The sequence below is a fragment of the Chaetodon auriga genome, chromosome 10, assembly GCF_051107435.1.
Source record: "Chaetodon auriga isolate fChaAug3 chromosome 10, fChaAug3.hap1, whole genome shotgun sequence".
Classification (NCBI taxonomy): domain Eukaryota; kingdom Metazoa; phylum Chordata; class Actinopteri; order Chaetodontiformes; family Chaetodontidae; genus Chaetodon; species Chaetodon auriga.
Window position 1 is genome coordinate 6,229,015 of NC_135083.1, and position 14,695 is coordinate 6,243,709.

Here is a 14,695-nt window from a genome sequence, read left to right on the forward strand (position 1 = left end):
CAGGCTAATGGGATGGGAATCCCTGGCAGCGGGGGCCAGCAGGAGGGATTTAGTGTGGGATGCTGCAGAGGACATTGGAGCAGGGAGGATACTGTCAATTTAAAACCAGCTATCTGCGTCTTCAGGAGATAAAAATATGGCTCACATGACTCAGGATTTTCTTCTTGTCCTGATATTTATTTATTATTTCATCAGCATGCAACACTGTCGAGTTCTCGGTGAGGTCCCAGACTGTCTACGTGCATGTGGCTTTGATTTGATAGCAGCCGGCCATGATGATCCGTGTTAAAACACCACTCAATGTGCAAAATCTGCCTGCTCTCTATCCGATTATGTGTTGTTATGTATAAGCACTGCTGACAAAAGCCCTCCCAGACAACTGTTTCATTCTTTTAACCCCACACTGAGCTCCTGCAAAAAAAAAAAAAAAATGAACTTCATATGTGATGTGTGCGGTCTTTGCTCAAGGGTTTAAAGGAGAGATAAAGACAGATTAGTGTTCTGCTCCAGCAGGACACCTCTGCAAATTACTGATAATCTGGACAATGTCAAAGTTTTGTCCAATGATATAATGCATTTTTTTAGGAGTAAGCTTTGGACGGTGAGAGGATTATTTGTTTTGTTTATCACAATACACAGCTCCTAATGGTGCACAGTATGATGACTCTTCTGTAATCCCCTGTTATCTCTTCACGTCTGACACATAGAGCACACACACATGCGTGCACACACACACACACACACACACAAACACAGATAAGATAAGATAAGATAAGATGCAGTAAGATAAACTTTGTTAATCCCACACTGGGGAAATTCACTTGTTACAGCAGCTCGGGAGTCAAAAGCAGGGGGGAAAAGGTGAATTCAGTGATAAATAATGATGAAAAAATAGAATAAACATAAAGATATATACACTATATATGCCTTTCACTCATATGTACATAATACTTTAGTCTTGGGCAGAGATCAGTCGGCACTCTTGCTGCATGCAGTGCTATTTAGCAGGGATTTAGCAGGGAAGCACACTATTGGCGACATTAGTCACAGGTCTGCTGGGAACGGCGGATGGTAGCTCAGTGCAGGAAAGGCACATGCTCACGGGGGATTGAATGAGACTCATTACAGTAATTAAAAACCTCTCCACGCGCTTTCTCATCCTGCACAATGAGCATTAAGGAGGCTGCAGTGCCTGCTCACCTTTGGGAGCTTAATGTTAGACATAATCACTTGTTCAGGTCATATCATAACGAACATGAGCGTGCATGTGGGTGGTACTTTTTTTTTTTTTTCCACGCGTGGCGGATGTGGTTGCCAGGACAACAGCCCTAGCTGGCTCGTGAGGCAGCGTGGGGATTGAAGGCAACCCCCGTTACCTTAATCAGCCCTTCACTCCCTTCTCTCTGTGAGCGGCACGCTTCAATCGTCCCCGAGATGGATGATGGGGGAGGTTTTCCTGCTTTGAAGGGGATAAGGGCGGTGGTGGTTGGGGGTGGGTTTAGAGTGCGGGGTTTCGGATAAATTCCACATCGTGTGTATGTGTGTGTGTGAGTGTGAGAGTAGACAAAGAGGGCGGAGATGGAGGAAGTGACAACTGGAGAGCACATATGTGTTTGTGAGAGACTGAGTGGGAGGAGAGAGAGGAGCGAGGGAGGAGAGATGAGCGGCAGAGAGGATGCTCACCCGGGAGTGTGCGGCAGTCTAAAGAGCTGAGAGTGAGGCCAGCAGGTGAACAACTGATGGAGAGCAGCAAGTGAGCTGACTGGGAGAGAGAGAGGAGAGTAAACAGAGGCCAGCAGAGAGAGAGAGAGAGAGAGAGAGAGAGAGAGAGAGAGAGAGGGGAGACAACTGTGAAAGAGAGAGAGAGAGAGCTTAACTGGAGGAGAAGCGTAGACAGTGAGTCATCTACCCGAGTGCTGGTCACTGTCCGGACTCCCAGCGCACAGCCGCCACCGTGTCAGTAAGTTTGCAGCCCGTCTCCACGCAGGACATCAGAGCGCCCGGATGACACGCTGTGACTCCTTCGCACGGCCGGTTTGTGTGGTGCATCGCTAACCAGCTGGGGTGTGTTATGTAATTTGTTGTGGTGTTGGGATGAAGCTGTGGCTTAGAGCTGCAAACTGATCTGCAAGGAGGGCTTACGTGGTAACGCTGTGTACAGAGCAGGCAGGTGTGTGTGTGTGTGTGTGTCGGCAGCAGTGTGTGATGTGTGCCAGCAGCAGGACGTTTCTCCTGTCACTTTACTTTGATGTGTGTTTTGATGTTTTGTGCAGTATTACTGTGTACATACTTTAGATCTCTCACAAGTATTACCTCTATTTCTATATAGTACAATATCTACTTCAAACCAACTGTTTCACATGAATATTTGTGTGTGTGTGTGTTTCATGCATCCATCTATTGTGCATCAGTTGCAATTAAGAGTTCAGGGCAGCTGATGCCCTGTCGTACCCTGGTCTCCCATGGGAGAGCTGCTGCTGGGGCTCCTCGCCTCCTGCGTGTTGATTGAGCCTGCTGAGAAAAGCTTCATATTCACAGTTGTTCCCACTTCATGTGGATGATGCAGGACCTTCCTTGATTGAGGATTCACTCGTCGCGTAACGGCAGGCAGATGTGCGTGAATGATTCACGCTCTCTTTTCTTCATTATATTTGACTGGACGTGAAAACAGATTTCCATCTCGGTCAGTGTCCCTCTCGAGCAGCTGCTCATCTTATCTACATCCTCAGCACCGGACCGGCACAGCTCCATACAGTCTGTCACATAACAACACAACCACGCTGTCCACCTGAAACATTATTAGTTTTTCAAGTTCAAGAGTTGTCTCATTGAGTTATTGAATGTATTGGGTAATGTTTGCATCTGGTGCCTCTTGGCTGCTGGAGTTCACAGCGCCTTGTGGATGGAGAGACGTGATACATATTTCATTGTGGCTGCTGCAGCCTTCTGTGATCATCACAGGCAGCAATATGCAGCCTTTCACTTTGCATCATCACAGCTTTATGATCATTTCAGATCCGCTCGCATACTGATCGATCACTTTGTGTGTTTGAAATAGGCTGAATTAATCAAACAAATTGAAAGCCCACTGTGCAAACTGGCCAGTTGTCAGTGTCAATAGGGCGCCATATTCAGCAGGGGTATTGATCAGTGATCCTGTGGGAATAAAGCTGGTAGAGATATTGAGTTTAGAGCAAAGGATGCGTGACAGTAGTATTGCTCAAATTTGCATTAGCAATGTGTTTCTCTGCTGCATTTCAGAAGAGAGACGCTCTCTTTGAATAAATGTGAAACTATGGCACTGTGTCCCTCGATCCCTGAAGTGTTTGTGAATAGCGGCTTATGCACTAAAAGAAATGAAGAACCTGCACAGAGGAATACGATGTGATATCTTTTGGGAACGACGTTCACGGTGGAGAACGCATGTGTTGACTTATTGCAAGTGTCAGGCGTAGCTTTTATGTTGTTATGTTATATATTATGTAATTATATTTCATCTAGACTTGAAATGACTGAATTTAGGTGTGAGGAGAGCATCTGGGCACCAGGTTGAACCCTCTCTCACCAGGGCACTGCAGATTAGACAAAGTAGAGGATTCCCTGTGAGAAATAACGCAGAGCTTCAGTCAGAGATCTTCATCTGGATTGCTTTTTGCAATGCTGTAAATTTGAGTCCTATTTCGTGTGTTTGAAAGTGGGATGTTTTACCTCTTTATGAGCTTCTCCTCGCAGAGACGTAAATAAAGCAGAATGGGTCATTTTTCTAATCACTCTGGGCTTAAAGCCGCCGCGGTGCCTCAGACCACCGGTCCATACAAACCCACTCTGTTGCTAAATGAGAACAGCAGCATTTCCTGAGGCTTTACCTTTTGATGTCCTTCTTGCTTGATCTCAAAGCGGGTGACCTTTTCCGACTGAATGTTCCCTCTGCGTCTGTCTGTCCGCAGGAAACAAGATGGAAGTGACCCCCGAATTTCTGCAACACTAGAGCCCCAGCTGTTCCAGCCTACACTCCCATACAGCACCTCACCATTCCACAAGGTAGGAGGAGAAAGAGGGGGGGCTGGTGGTGCACTTTGACCCCTGATCTTATCTGGTGGACCTCTGTGTGACCTCTCTTTCTGAGATGTTTGCGAGGTGTCTCCGCTCATCTTGTCTCCACACCTGCTCCTGTCCGGATGCACTTTCTCGTGCTCCGTCGTTAGACCCAGACTCTCCGCTTGCTGTTACTTTGATTTTTATTCTCGTCTTCTTTTGTTTAACTTGTGTAATTAGAGTGCACAGAGCTCCGTGTCTGATTCAATTAATGGAAATCTATTTTTAGCAGGAAATTGTCAGCCTGATGCCGACAGTTTCTCAATCGGAGCTTAACAAGTCTGATTCCATCAAAGCAAACAAAATACAGCCTGTCTCAGCAATTGTCTTTTCTTTTTCTTTTTTATCAGAAGACAAACTTCTTCGCCCCCGCTGTCGTGGCAGATGCAGTATGTCACCAAATTGCAAAGTCGTTAATGTTTAATCTTCAGTCTTTGTGCGGGGTTCAGCTGTTATTCAGTGTCAGTTAAAACTAATCAACTATTTTTGTCATTTTTTGGTAGCGATAAGGTAAAATCTCTGCTCCTCCAAAGCGGCTCTTTGAGCTTGCGATACATTTTCTGCCACTCACTTTACTAAGATTCACTGCGAGAGGGCCTCGATCAATTCTTCTCCCGTTCACTCGAGCAGTTTTTCATGATTTCTCAAGATTTTCGGCTTTTATGAATCATCTGAGCATGATCTATTATTCTTCCTTTCAGAGGATATCGTATGAATAAAGACTAAATTGCTGTGGCTACAGATGCAGAATATAAAGGGCAGAAAGTGGAAATGATTAAGCAGGAAATCATTTCAGTAAATCTATTTAGACCGTCACAGTGCCTATTAAATCCATCTTGCTGTCAGAATCTTCATGCCCACCTTTTGGCACGTCTCATCACCGCAGATAAGTGACTGACGTGAAATAGCTGCCAGGGGTATTTTGGGAACTTAGAGACTGAACAAAGCCGAGCTCGGCGGTGATTAAACGTGGAGACAATCTCCCTCACGTCAGATTGGTTTCGTAAGGTCTCTCACACTTTGGATGAGGCTTACGTTGCAATCTGACTTGATCTGAGTCGAGCGGAGGGAGTGGGAAGAGAAAGGGATTAAAGGAGAATTTGGAGATTGGGTTGTTTCAACTGTCACTCCTGATCCCTGCAGCGCACGCCATCTGTAGGTGCCTCAGACTCACTGCTTACAATTAGTCAGACACGAGGAGGGCAGATTTGCATGACATGGAAGCAGCCACCAAAGGCACAGATGAAGATATTTCAAAATTTTCCTCACACACTGGGGGAGAAACAGCAGAAAAGGGCCTTACATGAGGGGTTATATTCAGAGAAAGGAGAACATTTGCTTCCCTGCACTATTAAGGGGTGTTAGCGGCACTTAAAATGCTCTTATATTTCATATTTGATATGTGTAGCCCCATTTTATTCAACCCCCTTTGATTCGGAATCCAGGAAACAGAACGTATCTGCTGAGCACGTTGAGGGACAGCATGGTAATGTGATGTACTGTAGTATGATAAGGGCTTAGTGGGGCAAGACTCAGAGGAGCGTATCACTTTAATCAGAGCCATGTGAAAACCAGGTCAATCTGCAATTAACCCCAGCAGGTCTTCTGGTCACTGCCTAATTCAAACCGCTCTGCTATGCTGTCATATGAACAATGTGGCACATTTCTGAGAGAGGAAACACAAACACGAGCAAACAGTCATCGTTTTCTGGGTTTGCTGTACGGTTCCACGACACAAGCCACAACCCCGACCCCGACGCTGTGTTAAATGTAAATAAGAACAGAATGCACGTGAAGTGTTCCTGAGCTCATGTAGTACTATCCTTCATCCAATCATGAGTTCACAAAGTGGTGAACCTCGCTCCATCCTCGCTCGTGAACGACTGAGCCTTTCCAGGTTGCCCCTTTCATACCCAATCATGATACTATCACCTGTTAACAATCAACCTGTTCACCTGTGGAATGTTCCAAACAGGTGTTTTTGGAGCGTTCCACATGTTTTATTTATGTTTCACAGAGCATCCTAACTTTTTTAAGTGTCTATTTAGTGTTTTTTAGTGTCTGTCGTGTCACTTCAGGCCTCATTCTTATAGCCCTCCATAAATTTGTAATGACACTGAGTTCCGAAACAACCCATTAGCACACACTGTGCCTCTAAAAGGAAAAGACAAAAGAATAAGGCCCACCATCCCTCTGATATTCCTGGAGCTGGTCTAACTTATAATGAGCTCTGTGAGTTGCACCTGACACGTCTGGAGGAGAGGGGAGGTCTCGCACATTTAATTTGCCTCTTGTCGTAATGACGATCCCATTAGCTCTCATCATGAAAGGTCTCAGTTCTCACACCAGCACTCTGGATCCCCTCATCTCCTCCACTCTGCACTTGGTTTTCTGCCACAGTGAAATGTATGGATGGTTGTTTGTCCCCACTTTGATTCCACTGCAGTTTGTGGGTTATTTTCCTCATCATTTTGCTCACAGCTGATCATCTCCTGATTCATTTACACTCGTTTTATTCTTCTGAGACTGTAAGTGAGCCTGCACACATCTGGTTCTCCTGTGATCTGGAGACTGTTGCAGGGTTTGTTTATGACAGTAGCAGAGTCGGACTCCACCTCTGGCTATCTGTCAGCCATGAGGGTTTGTGATAAAGACAGAGGTGGATGGATATGTGGCTTGGATCTCTTCCTGCAACGCTGCACAGAGAGAGTGACAAAGACGGCTCAGCAGACGACAAGACACCTCCACCTGCAAGTCAGAGGATTACCACTCCACACTTCAAACAGTACCAGCCGCCTTTGCATTCAACCTAAGACTTGCTGCTAATCTTGTGTGTTCAGAGCACACACTGGGAGAGCCTGTGGATCTTGTCTTCAACTTTTTTTCTGGTCCAGCACTTTGCCAGTCATGGCTGCAGTTCGCAGGGATGCAGCTTTTCCTCGGGCGTCACAGTGGGACACACTCGACTGTCTGCCGTTTGACAAAGGCACAGCAGTCACAGAGCGAGTTTAATCCAGACCTGTTGAAATCGGTTGAGTCGAAACATCTTTTGAAGCTGCACGACGCCGGTTTGAGGAAAGTTTAAAATGGCTAAAAATCGTGACAGCCACTTCAGTGCTCCAACAGTGACAAAGGCACACTGGAAGAAGCCCAGCCATGTAAGTAGCTTTACTGCAGAGACAGGCTGGATGGAGGACATCACTAGAGAAACTAGAGAGGGAATTTGGCAGCATTTTTCAGCAGAGGCTTGGACAACTGCCTCCCCAAACTGAGAATTAAGTTCCAAATGCAAAACCTGACAGTTCACGTTTCTTGTTTACTGAAGTCGTGAGCTGAAGGAAAAATCTGTGTCTGTGGGGAACGTTTTTATCATCAGCTGTTTCTTTCAGTGACTAACGCTGTTGTTTAAATCCAAATATAATATGAAGCTCAACAGTACAGCTCCTCTTGTTCTAATCTCTGGTTAATGTAGTTGAGGCTGGGGTTATTTACTTTCAGGGTTTGTGGCAGACTATTGTTTGCACATGGTGGAGGACTTTACTCATACTCACACTGAGTCAGACAAGATTGCTCTGCACACAAACTGTTTGACTCTGTCAGGCTTCACTGGCTGAACCTTTCAGCGACTCCAGGCCGACGTCTGCATGGACTGTTGTAATTCACCATTTTCGGCAGTAGTTAGAGTCGTCATGCTCAACTGATGCACGGAGGTTTTGTATGTGAACGTTTAAAGGACAATTGCCCAACAGCTGTGGCAGGCGTTTAACGTGGGAAAACCGGTCTGTCACACATGGCCGAGTAATAGTGAGGCAAACCACGAGGGAGAGCTCACATGCTGCAGCCAGGTAAAATGTTGATTAATGTAAATATAAATCTGAACTTTGGCAATTGGCAACTTTGCAACACTCACTGTGCAGCATGGAGTAATGGGACAACAGTTTTCCTGCATGAAAATGTTCAATATTTGACAGAAATGTTTTAGACAATTAGCCATAATGCTCTGTTTGGGACCCTGCGGACACTGGGGCCTCTTTAACAGCTAAAAAACACACTTAACACTGTTTTATCACCTGGAAATGTCTTGAATTTTCCTGATTTTATGTAAATTGCTACTAAATTCTATCTGTTTGGGGTCTCAGAGGCTCCAGCTGTAAAACCTTTCATATGCTTTTTATCTGTGATTAGGGATGGCACTATTTTTTATGCAGCATTACTCCTCCAAAATCTTAAAAATTGTCAAAAAAGTGGTGTTTTATAACTTGTCTAACAGAGAGTTAGAGCTCTCTGGGGTCCAATCGACCCCAAACATAAGTAACCTCATTATGTGCAATAACATACTTTGTATTTCTTGGTGTGTTATGACTTTTGAGAAAGCAAAAGGCTTATTTGTTCATGCATAACCTTTATAATACAAGAAATAATTCTTTATTTGGTGTAACAGCAATGCTTAATGGCATAGTTTGTAATTTTTCCGTCTTCATCAAATGTGCAGACTCGGCCTTCGGCAAAGGGAAAGGTTACCACCTCAGTACTTTTCTACAGCTTAGGTTTTAATAAGGTCAGAAGGAAGGGAAAAAACATTTAAAGGAAAAAGAGAAAAGAGCTGTTCCTGGTCACCAATCGCACCGTACGTAAGAGAGAACACCAGATGTCCAAGGCCACTGTCCACTGAATAGTAATTAAAGTGTTCCTTAAGGCGCAGTGCGAGGACACGGCCATCAGTATCTGTCCTAAACAGTCCTAGAACACAATAAGGAGGAATGGTCAACAAAATACAAGGCTGAAAAGCCAAATGACTGAACTCAAAACATGTCCTGTCACTCTCCTCTCTCCAGACCACAGATTTATTTGAAATGATTGAGAGGATGCAGGTAAGACGACGCATCGACCTTTGTGTTTTGGGCTTTCTCGGCTGCACTCACCAAGCAACTAACCAGTCAGCGTGTCTCTTCCTGATTCTGCTGCACTCTCCTCGGCCCCGGCACTCGTCCACGTTCTGTCCATGAGAACGATGCTGAGTGCGGTGGTTACAGAGGAGAGTTGTCAGAGCATTTTACGTGTGTCTCTGCTGTGTCTCTGTTAACATTCTGGAGGTAACACCAGCTGACAGCGCTGTAAGCTTATTATCTCACCTCAAAAACTGTCTCCCGGTTTCTGAAGTCCTCTGAAGGATGTTTATTTTAATCATGCAGTCCCTCACGTGACGGCTTAACACTTTTCTAAGCTTGTCAAAATGCATGGGTTTTTTTTTTTTTTTTTGCATTTTTTGTTGGCAGTGCAGTGCTGAAGTACACGTTGTTTTCAAAAAATATTAATATTATAAAGTCTGGTAGAGTTTGCATAACTGAGTATTTAAAAAAGAAATATTCCCCTTCAGCAGGGGGGTGTGACACAGTGTTTTTCCCACAATGCATCCGTGTGATGTATCGTCTTCCTTGACGCCAGGCGCCATCACCTGGCCCTGATTTAGTGTCACTGCATCTCTTTCTCTGCATCGTTCCACTCTCTGTTACGCGCCTCAGGTCCGACGGGTGTTTCAGTGTCGGTTCGCTCGGCATCTTTTTAATCTCCGGGGTCTCATTAGCGCTCTTCTCCTGTGTGCTAACACACTCCTCAGTCCCTCCCAAACGCCTGCTCTTTAGCATCCGTTAAATGTCTTTCGGTATCCGCGCTCTGTGTGTCTAATGTGTCTCTTTCTGTGTCTTTCCCTCTCTGACTTTGCTTTGCTGCCTGCTGCACATCTCTTGGGGAAACTGGGTTGTTATGTAATGGGGTTGATCATTTTCTCCCAGTTTGTAGTTATTTGGAACATGATTATTACACTTCATGTCTGAATGTAGGTATTCGTGTTGACTCCTTTGAATTCAGAGCCAGCTGCTGCGTTGATGACTGAGCGTGACCCTCTCTCTCTCTCTCTCTCTCTCTCTCTCTCTCTCCCTCTCTCTCTCCTTATCTCACCCTCTCCTCTTGTAGGGCAACAGGATGGATGAGCAGAGATGCACCTTCCCTCCCCCACTGAAGGTGCGACTCTCCATGTAGAAACAGTATTATTTGCATGGTGCGGTCATTGTCTCATGATGGCTCTGCCATATCTTGCTCTGGCAGGCGGGCTGATTACTTCAGCACAGTATTGTTCATAATGCAGTGCTCTCAAGTCTCGCCATCAGTTTTACACAGTAAACAGTTAGACTGGATTCAAAATCACACACCCTCTGGACGGAAATGGTGAAATCTTAGCGCCAAAGAATTTGACAGGATGTGATGCTGATGTAAGACAGTATTTTAAACTGTCATTGTGCCAAATAATGGCAGCACTTTGATCAGCAATGCATTGATTCCCATGTAGTTACCAAACTGATTATCATTGCATAACAGTTATGCAATTACTGTGAGACAGTGTCCCTCGGGATTGCAGAATTGGACGGTGTGGTTATTTTTATTCTTTGATGAGAAAACAAAGACTTTCTCTGCTTTTGCAGACCGAGGAGGACTACATTCCCTACCCAAGTGTCCATGAGGTACGCTGATGATGTGCAGTGGTATCACTTTTCACCATGTTTGTGTAATTAGTTCACTTTCATTTCTGTCCTCACATTACTTTCACATTTATACCATGTTCCTCAGCCCTTGTTATTTTACGTCTCTGGACAGGTGCTGGGCAGAAAAAGCCCCTTCCCGCTCATCCTCCTGCCGCAGTTTGGGGGTTACTGGATCGAAGGGACCAACCATGACCTGAGTGACGCAGCGGACACCGAGCAGCTGCAGCCTCTGTCCCCGAACACCCGCACCAAGCTGGAATGTAACACAACAGCCACGATCTACCGGAAACACTTCCTGGGCAAGGTGAGCCACTTTGTGCAAGACAGGAATCACTTTTGCAAGGATGTGCAGTTCGTTTGGTCATGATTTCTGATACCATAATTTATTCCTAAGTTTCAAAGTAGAAATAAAAATTTAAAAATATATAAATATGTATTATTTTAACACTGAATTTCATTTGTGATTCTACAAAGTAAAACAAATTCTGTATCCAAAATGAGGAGCTCTCCAATATTTGTCAATTTCTGTAGTTATTGTTTCCCACAAAATTGAGCAAAACCAAAAAATCTGATTAAATGTAGCCCGTACTGCTAAATTACATTTAGCTGTTATTTGTGATAAAGTAGTGCCTCTGTGTTTTCTGTGTTTTCTCTGCAGAAACTGGAGGCTGTAGCTGAATGTGTGGTTCTTCTTGTCACTGCTTTTTTAAGATAAATTAGTTCATAGTTTTTTCCGTGTTCAGTTCTTGTGGTTGCAGATCAATATAATGATAGAAACATCGTGTTTATTTAGCAGTAAAGTCAGTTTTGTCCCTTCTGAAAAGGTGTGTTCTGCTCTCGGACTGATATCGCTGAAGTCACCCTCACGAAGGCCTTCGTTATAAATGCTTCCTTTTCCCTCAAATGAGCCTCATTACTCTCAGAATATTTCACAATCAATTTCACTTCTTGCTCATTATAGTAATGAAATGAATAAGCAATAAGCGAATCCCAGTTGAGTAAACCACTTACAGTGACCGGCCTCCCTGTTTGGCACCTCATACACTGCTGCTAATGAAGATGCATTAGGCGTTGCCACCTGTTCTTACGCGCACATAATATGAACAAATTTGATCTGCCTGCAGTAGAAAAACAACAGAGGAAGAAAAGGTACTCAGATTGGAAAGATATGGCTGACTGGAGCGCATGCACGTGTTTCATGCACTCCATTTATGACAGATACTAATGGCTCTATCCTTGCGCTGTGTCCTCAGGAACACTTTAATTACTATTCAGTGGACAGCGCCCTTGGACATCTGGTGTTCTCTCTAAAGTACGATGTGATTGGTGACCAGGAACATCTCCGTCTAATGCTCAGGTAATGCTCATTATGCGTACATGGTGCGGCGCAGTGTCGCTTAATTTACGGGGAAAATTGAATCTTTACATCTGCGCTCTGCAAATCCGCACCAGAAGCGACGAATGTGTAGGCTTAACTAAAAACGTCAGCTCTTTCCTCATCAGCGGGAAGCAAATGCAGGCTAAGTCACAGTTTTGTGTTCCTAAAAAGCCTGGTGTTGACTGGATAAACACATCCTCCCAGCACGGCGTTATCATAAGAGTCATAAAGCCGGAGAGAGTGTCAACAGTGCTGTCATTCCCACAGCGGAGTAACAGATGGACTATTTAGGCCAGCGGGTGGGCGGGTGCGGAGGGAGGGAAGGGAAATAGAGGCGAGGGTGGGCAAGTTTATGATGGTCCATACCGGATCATCTCTTTCCCATCTGATAGGTTCTGAGAAATGTTGCGTCACATGATGTGGCTTTGAAAGCGCACTGATTGTTTTGTGATTTCACCAGGAACAAGCTGAAAACCCACCACGATGTGATCCCCATCTCCTGTCTGACAGAGTTTCCCAATGTGGTCCAAATGGCCAAGGTAAGAGGAGTCCGCAGGGATTCGTCTGCGTTGACGGCGTCTCACCACATTCTGACATTTTCTCTGTTTTTTCTCTTTTTTTAATCCAAGCTTGTCTGTGAAGAAGTCAACGTGGACCGCTTTTTTCCTGTCCTTTATCCAAAAGTAAGATCTGGTTTGGTTTGCACTGTTGCAACTAGCAGCCCTTTCCAGTCCCACACAAAACAATAGTCAGGCGCCCATAAGAAACACCGTCAAAAAGAACATGTTTCACACTAAACCTCTAGAACTTTGAGAGATACCAGCTTGCTTGCTTGTAGTACTTTATATACGTCTCTTACACAAGACGAGGATTGTGGATTTTGTCCCTCATCGCTTACGTAAGCCTCTTTCACACATGGTTCCCAGAAAATTACTGGAATAACCTTTCAGGCACCGCTCGAGATATTCTCACATGCAGCTACATTCAGGGACACTTCTGTCTTTTTCACACATGCAATGGGACAATAGATGTATTTAAAATTCAACAAGTTCGCGAGACAAGTGATGTTTGCACGTCTTGTGATCGGCTCGTTCGCTCCACATGAAAGCGTGCTCGTCCCTGTAATGTTACGGCTTTCATTCACAGCACAGCCGTACCAGCACTTTCCCTGCAGTGTTACTCGGCCTAGAGGTGGGAAATTGCTGGTCCAGATTTCCCTGAATATGCAGGAAATGTTCCTGAACATTTCAGGGATTGACTGAATGTATGAAAGGGACTATAGGAAGCATGTTAGCAAGGACTCTTTTAACAAGCAGCATGTGTCAGTGTAGACATGGGCACCTGAATATTGTTTTAAGACAGACTTGAAAATCTCTGAACCTATCCTTTAATATTTCCGTTTTATCTACAGTATGTATTTTCTTACAGGCTTCAAGACTTATCGTCACCTTCGACGAACATGTGATAAGCAACAATTTCAAGTTTGGGGTCATATATCAGAAATTTGGACAGGTGAGTGATACAGCCTGGCTCTGTAGAAGCGCGTGCATGCTTTATATTCATCCATGAACAATGAGGATGTACAGTGCATTGTTATTTCTGATTTCCATGAGGAAGCTGATTATGCTCAGTCATCCTCGGTCTTAATTATGGCTTTCAGTCCAGCGCAGTCGCTGCCGCTGCCGCTGTCTTCAATGCTCCCTCTCATTTTCTGAGGCAATCACAGCCCTCTTGTTTACTATGTCGGGGGCAGAAGAGCTATTGAATGCTTTGCAGAGGGCACTTGTACCTTCAAATGGAGACCTCAGCGTCTAGAGATCTGCACTGTTGATCCCGTAAAGCCTGCAGTAATTTAAATACATTGCAAATGAGCCAAGGGCCATCTCAAGAAGACAGCGAGGGTCTTCTGCTCACACTGCAGGATGTTTTCTATTCAGGAGGGCTCTAAATGAAAAACATGATGATTAATAGGTGTATTGCATACAGGAAGAAAAAAACAGAAATACTCAATAAGCTTCTTCTCAGCCATTGTTTCTCTGTGTGTGTGTTGAAGTGGGCTTTTGTGTACACTTCACCTCTCCAATTACTGACAATAGATAATCAAATGTCCTTCTCAGCTGAACGTTATTGACCCAGCGCTCCTCAGGTCCATCTCTAAACCCTCTGTTACACCTCTGCAATCTCAAATGTAAATGCAGTGTGTTTGAGGGCCAAACACACGTCCAATGCTTTCCTGCACCCAGTTGCTGAACCTAATGATCTGTTGCTGTAATAACACACCGTACATAAAACTCTCATTGTGCCCATGTTGGCACTCTAGTATGCAAATCTTACCTCTTGTGATCAGTTATCGGTTTGCCTATCAGACATTATTCTTATTGCTTGTTTATTTGCATCATAAGTGCTAACACCGAAGCAAACAGTACTCAATCCACCGTGCAAATCATCCTCAGCGCTTTTAACTTGTAGCTGCTGAAGCCATTTTGTCCTCCAAGCCTTTATGTTTATGAGTTTTTTTTAAACTGGTTGCAGACTTCAGAGGAAGAGCTCTTTGGCAACAGTGAAGAGAGTCCTGCCTTTGTAGAATTCCTGGAGTTTCTAGGAGAGAAAATCGAGCTGCACAATTTTAAAGGGTGAGGATCTGAATGTGGTTTCAAAACACTCTGCCGTGCTTTTCATAACA

At 44.6% G+C, this 14,695-nt stretch overlaps 1 protein-coding gene across 24 annotated transcripts in view; it reads left to right on the forward strand.

Moving 5' to 3' along the window:
- rap1gapa (RAP1 GTPase activating protein a) overlaps window positions 1-14,695 on the forward strand; it is a 54,267-nt gene that overhangs the window by 29,814 nt on the left and 9,758 nt on the right. For 10 of the 24 annotated variants that reach the window (XM_076741755.1, XM_076741753.1, XM_076741778.1 and 7 more), the window contains 10 exons: window positions 3,948-4,041; window positions 8,931-8,966; window positions 10,069-10,116; window positions 10,575-10,613; window positions 10,747-10,938; window positions 11,888-11,991; window positions 12,473-12,551; window positions 12,642-12,695; window positions 13,441-13,524; window positions 14,545-14,645. In XM_076741755.1, the coding sequence (XP_076597870.1) occupies window positions 3,948-4,041; window positions 8,931-8,966; window positions 10,069-10,116; window positions 10,575-10,613; window positions 10,747-10,938; window positions 11,888-11,991; window positions 12,473-12,551; window positions 12,642-12,695; window positions 13,441-13,524; window positions 14,545-14,645 (831 nt within the window). Of the gene's footprint in view, window positions 1-1,633; window positions 2,065-3,947; window positions 4,042-8,930; window positions 8,967-10,068; window positions 10,117-10,574; window positions 10,614-10,746; window positions 10,939-11,887; window positions 11,992-12,472; window positions 12,552-12,641; window positions 12,696-13,440; window positions 13,525-14,544; window positions 14,646-14,695 lie in introns of those variants that run through there. The other 14 variants (XM_076741772.1, XM_076741767.1, XM_076741761.1 and 11 more) reach the window with 9 other exon arrangements.